This window comes from Pundamilia nyererei, unplaced genomic scaffold (assembly GCF_000239375.1).
Source record: "Pundamilia nyererei isolate P.nyererei 1_Seehausen unplaced genomic scaffold, PunNye1.0 scaffold00149, whole genome shotgun sequence".
NCBI classification, from domain to species: Eukaryota; Metazoa; Chordata; class Actinopteri; order Cichliformes; family Cichlidae; genus Pundamilia; species Pundamilia nyererei.
In genome coordinates, this window is record NW_005187550.1 from 395035 (window position 1) to 409371 (window position 14337).

The window sequence follows — 14337 nt, forward strand, 5'->3', positions numbered from 1 at the left end:
TAACCACATCTGAGAATGGTCCAAGCAGCAGTTCTCTGGAAGAAAATGCCTTGTCAGAGAAGGTCAGAGAAAAATGTCCGGACTGCTTCAAACTGATAGGAAGGCAACAGTATCTCAAATACCCACACACAGCAACCAAGCTATGGAGAAGAGTGTCTCCAAATGCTCAACATGTTGAACCCTGAAGCAGATGGGCTCCACTAGCAGAAGACAACAATGGGTACCACTCTTGTTAACTAAGAACAGGAAATTGAGGCTACAGTTCACATAGGATCTAAATCTATGCTATGAAGAGTTAAAACAGTACTGAAGGCAAAAGGTGGCCGAGCACTACCAAGGTGTACCTAATAAAGTGTTCGCAAGTGTATAACATTATTTAACGTATGGACATTGTTTACAAGTATAAACTACATGTAATAGTTGTGTATGTACTGTATCACTTTCTATTTATGGTCATTCCAAATATATAATTGTATAGTTCATAACTGAGAACTGCTGTTTGTAGCTGGAATTTTTCTAAACAATTAGGAGAATGTCCAGGTTTAGAACACAAATACATCCATTTTAATTTGAGAAAAAATACAAAAAGAAACCATGTACAATCTATGTACAATTTTTTTGTACAAGACAGTATATTTATCAGCAGATTATATTTGACAGAGTCAGGTAGATCAACTCAGCACCATCAAATAATCCATTTATCCATCACATCTTGAACGCATCCAAACTAATTAGACTGCTGTGTCAAACTTCCGTTTGCTGCAATGATGATGTACTAAGAAATCCTATCTGTGATAAACAAGAGCAATATCTTGAATTCTTCCTGAACTGATAGGCAGCCAAAAAAAGCAAGTTTTCTTTAAAAGAAAATGCTGAATGCAGTTTTCATGTATTATTAAGACTTGAGACCCACCTCCTATCCCCATAAGTATTTTATGTTCTATTATATATCTAGTACATTTCCCAGCAAATAAGTTTCTATTTCCATCCTTTACAGCAAAAAAATAGATTAACAAAATTAATGCAACATACTGTAACAGTAACATATGACGCGTCAGTCTTTTGATTTGTTCAGTGGATAACAACACATCTGTGCATCTTTCAGTCATCCATATCTCATTACACTGTATGACACAACCTGCTAACCTTTAACAAAGCATCTGGCAGATAGGACATGTGTGATTTATTGACTGAAGCTTGTATCCATCTGCCCCATCAGCCCCTCGGGCCTCCTGTATGCCACTTTTCGCTTTAGTGGGACTTAATATGGGCCCTCCTCTTGACCTCCTGCACTGCCTGGCACTATACTGGCATGGAGGCATTGATGGCTTGGATGTTCTCCATGCCAGTACAAGACTTTATTCTCACAGTGGAAAACACGTGGACTCCCTTAAAGGAAGCCTGTGTCCCTGAATGACTGAAGGATGCCTGCTCAACTGAACTCTTCATGGCACTTAAAAAAAAAAACACTCCAAAAACTTTAGAGGTATACAATGCAAAGAACATCTGAAAAGATGTAGGAAGGAGAGACATCCCAGTCCAGTGTTGTGAGTAATGCCAGCCTGAATGAGTTGTGCAATGAGGGTTCAGGTCTAAAAAAAAAAAAAAAAAAAAAGCACAGTAATCAAGTATAATGAAAGTAAATGGTGCATTACTTTGCGAGTTTATGCCGGTTTGCAGCATGTACCACTTTGCTATGTTTAAGTGCCTCAAAAATATTCTGTAAACAAATAAGAAGCAGTTGTGACAGTTTGTGATAGATAATGATGAGCTGACAAAATGGAATGTAAACCCTGATACAAAGCAAAGTAATAGAAACAGGAAAAAGAAGGATGTCCTGTCTTTCGATAATTGCTGAAATGGTGCTACCTTTCATCTTCGTGATGGCTGATCAAATTCTGCCTAACCTATCCATGTGCCACATACAGTACTTGAATAGTCTCCGCATTCCTACAATAAACCAAGATCTTTTATTTTTTTGAGATACATATTCATCTTTTTTTTTTTCTCAACAGAACAATCAGTTTGTCGATTTTTATGTAGAGTGAGCGACCGACGTTACCAAATATTAATTCCTTAAAGTTCAGGCTAGAAAGTATGGCGTTAACAACCCAATTATACGTACATTTTACTCACATATTTTTCAAAAAAGAAACCTATTTGCTACAATGTGTGACAACGATGTAATCACAGTTCAAAAATTCACTTCAGGACAATGTGTATGAGGCTTCAGCATAGTTGTACCACACCCAAAAGACGGACACTGAGGCTCAGATCATTTTGATTGAGAAAGAAATGTCATCTATATCATGGGTTGAGTTTACACAAACATATTTAGCACAGTATCATCTTTTCCATTTTCCAAAATTGTTTTCTATTTTCAGAATGACGTTCTCTTTACAATCTATAGAGCAGGATCGCTGCAATAAACAAACAGCGTCTCCCGGTCATATTCTGTGGAAAATACCAGCACACTTTGTGGTAGTGTACACACTCCTACTCCATGCTAGGGACCTAATTTAGGTCACAGTCATCTAATAAAGGTCGTTCGGTTCTGGTCTGCACACAGTGGGAGAAACTTTCTATTCATCCCGTCATTATTAACCATTCTAATCCACTGCTTAGTTAAGTACATTTACCCTCTCCCCCAAAACACAACTCCTTTACGCCTTTCTTCCCTTTATGCATGTTCTCAGCAAGGGACGCTTAGTAGTAGACACATTATTTAGTAGACACTGCATCTGTGCAACCAAAGGAGGCTTCCGATTAGCCTAAATTTATTTCTACAAGCACTCAACAGAGCTGAGCTGCCAAGCTGAAGATGTTTTCACAATGCAAGCTAGTCTAAGCTATGTTAGCTCCAGAGTGATGCAGTCTGTCAGAGAGGGGCTAGGGTGATTACAAAAATAATCATTTGTTTTAGTATACGTGACAAAGTGACAGTCCAACATAAAATCTTTTGATATGTAGTTGTAATTAAATATATCAATTCAGTCTTCTCCTAAAGTACTTTTAACTTTGCTCTTGACTAGAAAAATAAGTACAAATTGATTATGTTTATGGATATAAAATAATTATGCTGAAATGTATAAATCCCACTACTTTTTTTTTTCTTGGACAAGGTTGACCATTAGGAGTACGAGGCTACCGGGTCAATCCTCCGTCCATGCAGCAGCCTCATTTGGATATATAGGCGCGTTAGCATACAGAAAATACACTCATGTTGCACCCGAGCACGTTCCACTTCCTTGTCCTTATGCCTGTGGCATTTGTTGCATTTCCACCAACTATGCTTGAGCATTTCCTCGTGTTCGAGGACTGAACACAGCAGCTTGGCGTGCGACATCTGGGCTGGCAACAGAGAACATCCAAGCTCTTTACTGCCTCTGTGCCAACCCCGTGCCAGGCAGTTGCTCCGATCAAAGGAGGACCCACTGATGCCCACTATTACGCAATATGTGGCATTTCTTTCCTCATATATTAACTTTATGTTACAGGCAATACACCACTTTGCTGAGTGATCCCAGTGCTGTTACAGTTATAACGCCATGCAGCTGCTGTTCATGTTAGATACGCTCAATCATAGTTGGCTATTTTGGTTTGGTTTTGGATGCAACTCAATGCCTTTGTTAGAATATCCAAGTGATTTATGATCTCCTACTGTTTGTGTCTATTATGACTCTTTTTTTTTCTTTTCAAACATGCTGTTCCCTCAAAGGTGCTTCATCACATACAAATCAGTGTTGGTGGGGAGTGACAGTGCAGCATCAGAAGGACAAGTGGCTGTAATACGACACACACATACACACAGTTTATACATAAACCTGAATGCATGAAGGACAGAGCAGGTTTTGTTGTTGTTGGGGTTTTTTTTTTTATCCTTTTCATGTATTCAGGCTGATTAACCGCAACATCTACTGGGCTCAAGCACAGGTATCTGACACATCAGCAGAAGACTCGGGCTCTCCTTCCAGCCAGCATGCACTTGTCTCGAGTTTTTAGATTACCAATTTGCAATATTTGATTTCCTTTTCTTTTGTTTTTTGTTTTCAGGCCTGGATTGATCTCACTCAACATGGCGAGTCAAGGTGAAACAGCAAAACCTTAAAGCAATGACACGATGAGTAACAAACTGAGAACAAAATTAGTATGCCTCCAAAGCCGAGCAGCCCTTCCTCCGTCATCTCCTCAATGACTCTTTACTCAGAGGTGGCGTGGGGAGGTGGGGGGTGTTGATGTTTCCAGTTGTTCTGTGGAAAGAAACTTGTTCAGTTTTAGTGCAAATAGAACAGAAGCAGACGGGAGATATGACGGCGATGAACCCAGCCGGTTTGATGTGACGCAACTGAGTTAATCTTTGGGAGATGATATGATCAGTTTATCGCTGCAACCCTCATCCTCCAGTAACCAGTCACTTCAGCCATGGAGTCTGGTCACATGAAGAGGTGAACTATTGCAAAGAATTACAGGAAGTACTCTTCTTTCTTTTTTTTCCATCAACTCTCAAAATAATTCCAAAAAGTGCTAGAGGGAAGGAGCTGTACAATCCTTATTTGATTGTCATTATGTACATTTCTATGGACACATAAATAAATAAAACAAATGTCCAAGAGCATGGAAGTAACATTAAACATATACACATAGGAGGTCCCTTCCCAGTCTGGGTTCCTGTCCAACCCTCAATTAGAAGAATGAGTGAGGAGAAATGTGTCAATCTTCACCACCTCTGTCATCATCATCATCATCATCATCATCCCTCCTTTGGTGATCTCTTCCAATCTCTTTCGTAAAGAGCGTACAGATGTCTGGTGAGTCAGCAAGAAAGCCTGGTGTTCAGCATTCATCTTCAACTTCTCTGATTGGTGGAATCAGACTACTAGTGGATTTGTATTGGTTGACTTGGTTGGCCATGTGAGTGCTCATGGGCTTGATCTGAATGTTCCTTGGGTAGGCATTTTCTGGTTCATCTGTAAACCATTTCTTTTCTAAAGGGGAAAACGTGAGAGAGGAAGAAAACAAGGGTTTAGTTAGAAAAAGTATGCAATGCTGGTTTAGTTACAACCATACTGCCTCAGTTTAAGTGAGATTAAGATTTGCATGGCATTCTTTGTCGTACGCAAGGTCCACTTTCAGTTTGGTTTCTGGTGACCTGAGCCAATCTGAAGTTGATATGGTGGCATTGTCCAGAACTGACTTTGTATTTATGTGGGTATGTTATATCAGATTTCTAATTAATTGTGGGAAGACTGATAAGACAAAAGAAAAAAGAAGAACAGACTAGTATGCTATACAGTACATACTAAAGCATATTTCAGGATCTGCTCACCCAAATTACAAAACAGAAAACAATGTTTGTTTTTTTTAAACCATTTCTCCTGTTTTTGGATAGTTTTGGTTTTATTTCCAGATTTTGAGACATCCATTCCAGAGATTTCTGCTGTCACCACAATACAGAGTCAATGTCAGTTGACTCTGTGTTGTCAATTCTTAAAAATTAGTCTAAATAAAGACTATTTTTTTAAGAATCTCTTTATAGCAAAGAAATAGTCTGTATAAAACCTCCAATGAGTGTATTCCTCTGACCAGCCAGACTCAAGATGTGGAACGGGTGGATTCAAATTCAACATAAATACCCTCAAATTGCCAAGGGCAGTGTGAGTGGAAGCAAATGTGGGACTTTTTTTTTTTCAAATAAAAGAAAAAAAAATCTGGGTGAATTTAAATATCAAGCCTTTACAATATTAAAGTATAGCAATAGATTTAGAAATCTTGGTATTATCATTAAAACTATGTAGATGCATTGCCATTTACAAGAATACACATTTGACACATTTTTACAGGGGCTCATTTACCATTCTAAGAAATATGGTGTGTAAAATATATACACACACTATAAATAATATATACATAAATTTGCAAGTCATTTAAACATTATTTACATAAAAGTAATAAAGACAAAATATTAAGTGCTGGTGCTAAGAAAAAAGTTCGGAAGGGAACAAAAAAGCATCTCTCCATCTGTACTAAACTGGCCTTCCTGTCGGCCTGTCCCATCACCCATTGAAAATATTTGATAATTTCCCTTAACAACAATAGTGGATTATGATGAATTATTTAAAAGCTGAAATTCAATATAAGCAAAAATGAGGAAGCATTTTGCCTTGAAAGCAGCAGAATCTCCTCAGTTCACACCCAGAAAAATGAAGGATTAGAGTATTAAAAGAAGAGGGAATGCAACATAGCTTTTAGTAAGTCTGTGTCCCGATTTTTTTTAAGCGTGAAATCAAGTTTAGAAAACAAAAAGAAACCAAAGAAAATTATTTTTAAAATATTTAACCGGTTATTTGTTTTTTGCTTTTTTAATTTTTGCATTCTGTTTTTCTGCTACACAGCTTGCTCATCAAAGATTGGCCACACTCATGACAATAGTATAAAAGATGATATAAAAGGTACCAACCCTAACCCTACTGATCATAGTTTAAAAGACAGATTTTAGCACTGAGATTTAACACAATGATTAAATTAGTCCCCCTATGAAACCTGTTCTTCATGTAGTGAAACTGAATGCAATGTGCAAGGACCTGACTGAGAAATGGGCTAACTTGTGAATGACAAGTTGCTATCTGATGAGCATGTCCCCTTGAACTGGTTCATTGCTTTTTCATGTAAAAAGTGGCATAAGCACATGTGTGCACAAATGTGCTGGTACATAAGATGGAACCATCAAACATCAGTGAAGCAAACATCAGTGAAGCAAAAGCATCTCACCGAATCATAGATACAGTTTGCAGATTTTTCTTATTAATTCAATTTTCAATTCAATTCAGTTTAATTTTCTTTATACAGCGCCAAATCACAACAACAGTCACCTCAAGGCGCTTTATATTGTAAGGTAGACCCTACAATGATACATACAGAGAAAAATCCAACAATAATATGACCTCCTATGAGCAAGCACTTTGGCAACAGTGGGAAGGAAAAACTCCCTTTTTAACAGGAAGAAACCTCAGACAGAACCAGGCTCAGGGAGGGGCAGCCATCTATTAAAGCTTTTTTCAAATGGATGTTACCCAAGCGTTTGCTACTTGAAGCTATGCCATGTTCTACCATTAAGCCACTTAAAAATTGAGCAGGATTTCAAAAGGTAAAGGAGAGGACTGGTTCTGCACCAGCACTACATTGGTGGAAAAGAGGTAAAAGGTCCTAGCTGTGAGTAGGGATGCAGTATTTCTTGTTTGGTAAAACTGGGGTTCTGTTATTAAACTGTTATTATCCAGAGAGGTCCCACTGTCTGTGCTTTTCAGATGCAGCATCTGAACATTTTCAGCACACACAATAAACCTGAATTACTCCAACTAAACGAAAACCAAATAAATAGCTCATCTCCTCTGGAAAAACAAACAAATAATAGTGGATTAGGATTGACAGAATAACAGGTAACCAGAGGATGATCCACAACTGAACCAGTACTTTGTACTTGTGAACACTGAGTTTAATTAATCTTTTCAAATATCGACAGGAAAATGTGCCTTTTGTGGTAAACTCTAAATTGTTAGTGCTGTGAAATTCTATTCACTTGTGTTGTATTTGGATGGTCGCAGAAATCAAAGAAATAGATACCATGCAATAAAACCAGAACTTTTTGTAGGACCATTTACCGATAGTGGAATTATAGAAAATGTGTCTTTTGCGATTTGGGTGATCTGGTTGTTTAGCTAATAATTTTAAAAAGTGCACCACACCCTAAACAGTCGCATTTCGGAGTGAGCTCTTAAAATCACTGTCAGCATGAGAGCAGGAAGGAGATTTGAGAGGGTTGGATGTGTCATCTAGGAGAGAATCTCTTCATGTTTAAGTAGGCTATGAGAGCAGTGTTTCTGAGGAAAGGGAAGTGTGTATGCCAGCTGTCAGAAGTTTGTAAACTCACTCCCAGCACTTCACAGGCGACTGCAACGCCATTCAAGATGTCACTTCCTTTTGGGTGAAGTTGTAATATCAAATTTTAACTTTGCGATGTGGAGCACACCCTGTGCACGCATCCGTGCGTGTGTGTGTGCGTGTGTGAAAGTGCTCGTCTACATGCAGGACTGCATGTGCAGAGATTCATTTGTGTGGGCTTGAGTGTGTGTGTGTGTGTGTGTGTGTCAGCAAGCTTGAGGCTGCAGGGCTGTGTGTTACAGCAAAGACATTTGATGTGTAGAATTGTGCCTGAGGTGAAGCAAGATGTCTGCCATCTCTCTCCGGAGTCTACTGCTGATACGGTGAACTTAGTGATGTCGCCTCAAACCACCATATCAGGCGTGCAGGGTTACAAGGAGGAGACTTACAGACTCATATTCCCCCTTCAATTTAAACTCTAAATTGGTCACACCTCCCACTTTTGCAGTGTGACCGATGGCACAGGGCTGGACACACTTTCTTAAAGTTCTGTGAAGAAGTAAGCAATTTGGCTGCATCAGGGGGATTTGAATCAGTCTGACCTACATGTGAGCTATGGTACATGTATGTACAGTATTACAACACGTAGTTGCTCTGCGGTACATGCTGATGCTATTATAATAACATAGTTGCTGTGCTAAATGAGAGGATAAATTTTACATCTGAAAGTCTGCTACAGTCGTCTCATAGCATTCAATAGGAGGGAAGATGCGCAAACACACAGACCTCTCACACAATGCAAACCATCTCAAGTTCAAATAAACCGTAAGAAGGCATGATAGATAATGAGAAAAAAATGTGGAAGATGATTTTGTCTGTAGGAGAGAGGAAAAAAAATCATATCATGAAATAAATAACTGAGGTAGAGGCACAAAGGAGGGGGAGGGCAGGGTGGGGTGGGGTGGGGTGGGGTGGTAGGGTGTAGGGGTTGTCTCAACCTCATGCAGTGTGGAAATGGTCCTGATCATGGCAGGGAGGCAGGAGCAGCAGCAGACATTTTGCTTTCCAGATGAAAGCAAAACTTAAACTGAGGCATGGTTTACTTAACGTCTGAAGAACGTAAGAAATAAAACAAACTCCCCTCATCATAACAATATCCACAGAGGACATAGTTATGATCAGAACCCCAGGTAAAAAGGTTGCTAAGTCATGCAGAATCGTTAACTTGCATACCTTGGCCCATTCTATTCATCCTTGTTGCACTTCAGAAAGAGAGGTAAGTAATCTACTGTAAGTGAGGCGTATTTACAGTTAATACACAACTAACAAATGGCTACCAGTCTATCTTATGCGTACATGTTGTCATTACAGCATTCGGTTGATATAATACATCTACGTTTCAAGATGTATTCAGGACTTTTCCTTTACTCCTTAACAGCTCTGGAGTACGATTGTAACAAATCTGCATGCTTTTAGAATATGTCACGCTTCAAAAATGACTTTATTCTCCCAAGTCAAAAGAAAATTACGCTCATTTTTGGGAGAAAATATGGAATAAACACCAAGTATTGTCAAAAATATTTCACCAAATTTGAAAATAATCTTATAAGTGAATAATAAAGTACAGGAAATAATAGCCTGCTCAAAAGGGCTACCAACATGGACATGCAATAAAGCAGTACAGATGCACCATGATTAACAAAATATCAACACTGCTAATGAGGGATGATCTTATGAGTATCTGTAATGTCAACTTAATAATAAATATCAGCTACAGTAGCCAAATCACAGTACGTTACATCCATGATCCAGGTGTGCTGATCATGTGCACAAATATCCAACACATAACAGTTACTTACTCCACAAATACTACAAGATAAACACAAAACAACTAACTATTAAGACAAATACAACAGGTAGACCAAACAACATATTGAAAGTGAGTTGTGGTTGGGGCTTTTTACTGTAATCTTCTTTCCAACCACAATGGCCGTTTAATCCAAACAAATGGCCTTACTGTTTACAAAAGAGGCTCGAGTCTTTGAGGCAAATAAATGAACCCAGTTCTCCACAAAGTGAGTTTACCAATTTGCTTATGCCATGTTATGACTGCAGTGATGTCAGAGTGAAGACCACATGCAGATGATTATGAACAAAACACACAAACACAGGGCATGGACGCAAAGCACAAACACATAATACACAGTAATCATCAGTGCATGTGTCATCACCGTCTACACACACAAACACACACACACACGCACGCACGCACACACCTATAGCATACTGTACAGGTTGGGTATAAAACACTAATCAGGCAGATTGCAGGACATGTGCGTATGCGTACTTCTGTTTTTCGCGGGACTCCCGGGTCTTGCTGCTGCGGTTCTGCCGGTTCGATGGGGGGATGGAGTGCACGGATGAGCTCTTTTTGCTGGAGGAATGGGAGGAGTGGGAAGAGTGGGACAAACTTGTCCGGGACTGGCCGGCGTTGTGGTCGAACTGCATTAGGCAGAAGATCAGGTCGGTGGGCACCAGTTCAAATTCGTATGGAGGGTTTGTGATCACATACCTAGCCGGAAAACACATGTTACAGACGATAAGACTCAGATACATCAATGAAAGAGCGGCAAAGCATTTACTGCAACATTTAAAAATTAAACATAAAAGTCATGTTAAAAATAACGTTTCCACAGGCCTCTAAGTACACCCTTACCTTTTCTAGAGGGATTAAATTAATAAGTAGCAGCCAGGCGCTTCTAATCAAATGCAACTGAAAATCAGCAAGCGTGATCAACTCTGTAAAAGCATGGGTTTTGGCAGTTTGCAGTCTGGAGCATTCAGGTAAATGTTAACACAATAGCACAATCTTCCCAGGAGTGGAGCTCCCAGCAAATTCACCCCAAGATCAGAGAAAACGATCAGAGAAACTGTGACATAAAATTGCATAAAACCCAAGAGCTACATCTCAGACTCTACAGGCTCTGGCTAGTGTTTTAAATGTTAAAGTTCATGACTGCACAATTAGAAAAAGACTGAATAAAAATGGCTCATTTGGAAGGGATGCAGGATACCAGAATATGAGCACAAAGACATCGACGAACTGTCAAGCACGGTGGTGGAGTGGTGATGATTTGGGCTTGCTATGCAGTCACAAGACCTGAACACCTTGTAGTCACTGAGTTTAATACAAATGCCTCTGTATACAACAGTACTCTGGAGTCTACAAGCGTAATCATTCATTCTATTACATCAAGATATTCATTTTGTCAATGAGCAAAAGCTTGTATCATACCGTTTTGTACATTGGCTTGGTGCACCGAGATGTGCATCTCTTAATCTGTAGATTCCGAAACACAGCATGTTGTATGTCTTCAGTGCTTTGCAGAATAAATCTCCGTAGCAGCCGCCATCCTGGTGAACAACAGAACAAAGAAACCATGATTGTGTGTTAGGTCAGTCAGGTTAGGACAATAAATGGAATTGTTAAGTTGTGAGATTCATGCGCTCTGTACCAGTCTTTTGCTTGCCAGTAAACACCAACTTTTGGCAGAGGAGACTGCAATAAAAACTGGCAGTGTTGTAAAATTATGCCAGAGTTCATCCAAGAAAAAAACAAAACAAAAAAAACTTCATTACTCATAGTTCACAAGATTAAGAAAACCTGTTAAAAACAAGGTTGGAACCAATTAGAACCAACACCATGTTGGTTCATTGTTCTCTTCAAAGCGATCTTCCCTTTCCACCCACTAAGGCTTGCTTTGCACAATCACTGTTCTTCACATCAGATTAAGGCCCGGGAGCAGCAGAGGTGGGCAGATGTGTGCGGCTGGGTAGTGGCAAAATGTGTCATCTGCACTTAAACATCCACTTACCCCTAAGTCAGCAAATGGCCCGTCGTAGAGGGCTAGCTGGGCGACACGACACCTGTCTCTGTTGGCCAGAGTTTGCGGTGTGCTGTAGCCTCCTCTGAGAGCATTCTCTTCAGCCAGCAGACCCTCCAGCTCTGGCGTGGCTCCCCCTGTTACCAGCGTTCGAATCAGCGTGAGGATATTATCATTAAAGTATGTCTGGACAGAGAAAAAAAGGTATATGTATAAGCAGATGCCATTAGAGTCACCAGTAGAGCTGTAGCAGACATAAGTAAAAAGTGCTTAGACCTTACTACCTCTCACTACTCATTAGTTATTGAAAACATATTTTCTTCCTTACCTCTTGTGATATTTCACTGTAGGTAGTTTGGACTTTATTTACTGAAGTTATTAATCTTTAGGTTTCTGATAATAAATGAATTTATTTGAAAAGTCAACAGAAACACATCTTTGTAGAAACCACTTTGCTGTTATGGTCAATAACCCACAGATCTCAACACTGACATTTTTCACTGTGCCCGTTTCTTATCAAATATACATTTTTTTAAATGCTGATCTTTTTATGCAATAGTGAATATTTGCTTTAAAAAAATGATATTTTAAAATCTTTCTTTTCATGCGCCATTCACCAAGATGAATACATTAAAATATTTTTTTAAAAACTGACTTTGAAAACAGAACCATATACATGAATAAATACAACTAGATATAAGTGCAAACATGCTTTTTTTGGCTTTTTTGGGGGGGGTTAGTTGGTGAACCAGCCCTTTAAGTATTGAGTATGAGAAATGTTGCATTAGGTTGCACTAAAATATACATAAAATTCAAGATACATAAATCTATCAAATTTTAGAGCTACATGGTCAAGGACATTTTGCTAACCATAGTACATGTGGGATCATTGCGTTAAATAAAACACTAGTACTTCCACAAAACATAATTCTTTCCTCTACGCACCCCACAAGGTCTGCTTTGACTTTCGAAACAACAATTTGACTGCGATCTGCAAGTGTCAGGTTCTCCTGTCCTTCAAGCCGATCAGAACCTGCTTTTGCTAAGAGTGAAGACAGCTGATGTCACCAGGCAGACGGGCCGTAGTGGCAGCGCCCCTCACTGGGACCCTGACAGGCCTGCAGAGCCTCATGATGGATGAGCAGTGTCCATTAGCTGGCTTCACCTCTGACCAGTGCCAGACTACAGCTGACGCCCGCTATACTCCCTGCACAGCTCAGCTCAGCACGCTACTCTAACCCCTTATTCGCAGAGAGAACTGCTGGAATTAAGCCATCACAGCACCAAAGGGAAACAACACACTTGGTCATCAGGAGAGGGAGAATTTTTCTGTAGCTTGTTTTCTGCCCATTTCATCTTTTTTCTTATCTCCGGCTCAGTGATCACAAATGACAAAACAGCGTTTCTTTGGCCCCTTTCTAGCTGCACATATATCACCACTACTACACTAACTTTTAGTTTACTTTGTTAAAATAAAACTCCTGAAAGTTAAACAGTCAACACTTAGGGTGAGTGATGCCAACTATTTCTCTTCTGATGTCAGTGGAGTTGGCAGGCATATGTGATCAATGTACTGTGCCATTTCATTTACCAACTTCTGCCTACTTGAAATGCCAAAACTGCGCATCTACTTAAATTTATGTCAACACATCATCTCAGGATGTGTTTTTTTTATTATATACACCAGCTGAGTTTGTAACTTATAGGTAAGTACAGGTACATCTGAAAATTTATTGTTCTAAAGCAATTTAATTGTAAATAAGGAAAATAAGGAAATGATCTGGGTTTATTAACATAATGCAATGTCTTAACTCTACCTTAATCTACAGTCTCTACCTGAGCAACAGCATGCAGTTAAGTCTTTATGTACTTTATTTGAAACTCTTCTCTAATGAATATAGCTATTAAAGCATGCAGATGGAGAATTTCAAAAATAAAAATTGTAAAATTTAAAACAAGCACAGTGGGTTTTCAGTCTGTTTAGGAACTCACCGCACTCATCAGGGAGTCGAGTACACTGACAGCGAAGGCGGTGCCGCAGGCGAAGGGCTGAGTGAGGTACAACTCTGTGTCTGGGTCGTCATCATCATCTTGGTCCAGGAACTGAACGTTTGAGTCGTTCACTGAGAGAGGGGACACAGCCGAGTTAGAGACGGGCAGAGTGAAGTGCACACCTGAGAGTTTAATAGCATACGATACACTTCTTCTTCTTCTTCTTTTTTTTTTTTAAATGCTGAGTTACATTTTAAAAGATTAGGACACATCTTAGTAATGGAAGAAGAAGGTCTCAGGCATATAGGTATTGCGGTATGGTTGGAGCTTCCAATATAATGCAACATCAGATGCACATTATATCTCACTGCATATATACACCACTGCACTTACTTTAAAACACAAGAAAAATAAATAAAATTCATTTCTTCTCCAAACAATTGACATGTTTTCCACTGATCATGAAATCAATAATTATTGTAAAATTGATGCCCAAGTTTAAAAATACTCTTCTTTTGTCCTCATATGTTTAATTGTTTGGAATGTGACAAAAATGTGTTGCTGAATAAAATACCTTTTTCAT

The 14337-nt window shown here is 39.2% G+C and overlaps 1 protein-coding gene across 23 annotated transcripts in view; it reads right to left on the minus strand.

The window, feature by feature from the left end:
• Positions 1-1996: 1996 nt before the first annotated feature.
• The window catches only part of kcnma1a (potassium large conductance calcium-activated channel, subfamily M, alpha member 1a), a 150236-nt gene continuing 137895 nt past the window's right edge, over positions 1997-14337 (minus strand). For 22 of the 23 annotated variants that reach the window (XM_005744753.1, XM_005744751.1, XM_005744749.1 and 19 more), the window contains 6 exons: positions 13755-13885; positions 11754-11948; positions 11174-11292; positions 10226-10450; positions 9112-9140; positions 1997-4985 (listed from right to left, as the gene is read on the minus strand). In XM_005744753.1, coding sequence (XP_005744810.1) covers positions 4834-4985; positions 9112-9140; positions 10226-10450; positions 11174-11292; positions 11754-11948; positions 13755-13885 — 851 coding nt within the window. In that variant the 3' untranslated portion in view covers positions 1997-4833. The remainder of the gene's footprint in view (positions 4986-9111; positions 9141-10225; positions 10451-11173; positions 11293-11753; positions 11949-13754; positions 13886-14337) is intronic. The other variant, XM_013913766.1, reaches the window with a different exon arrangement.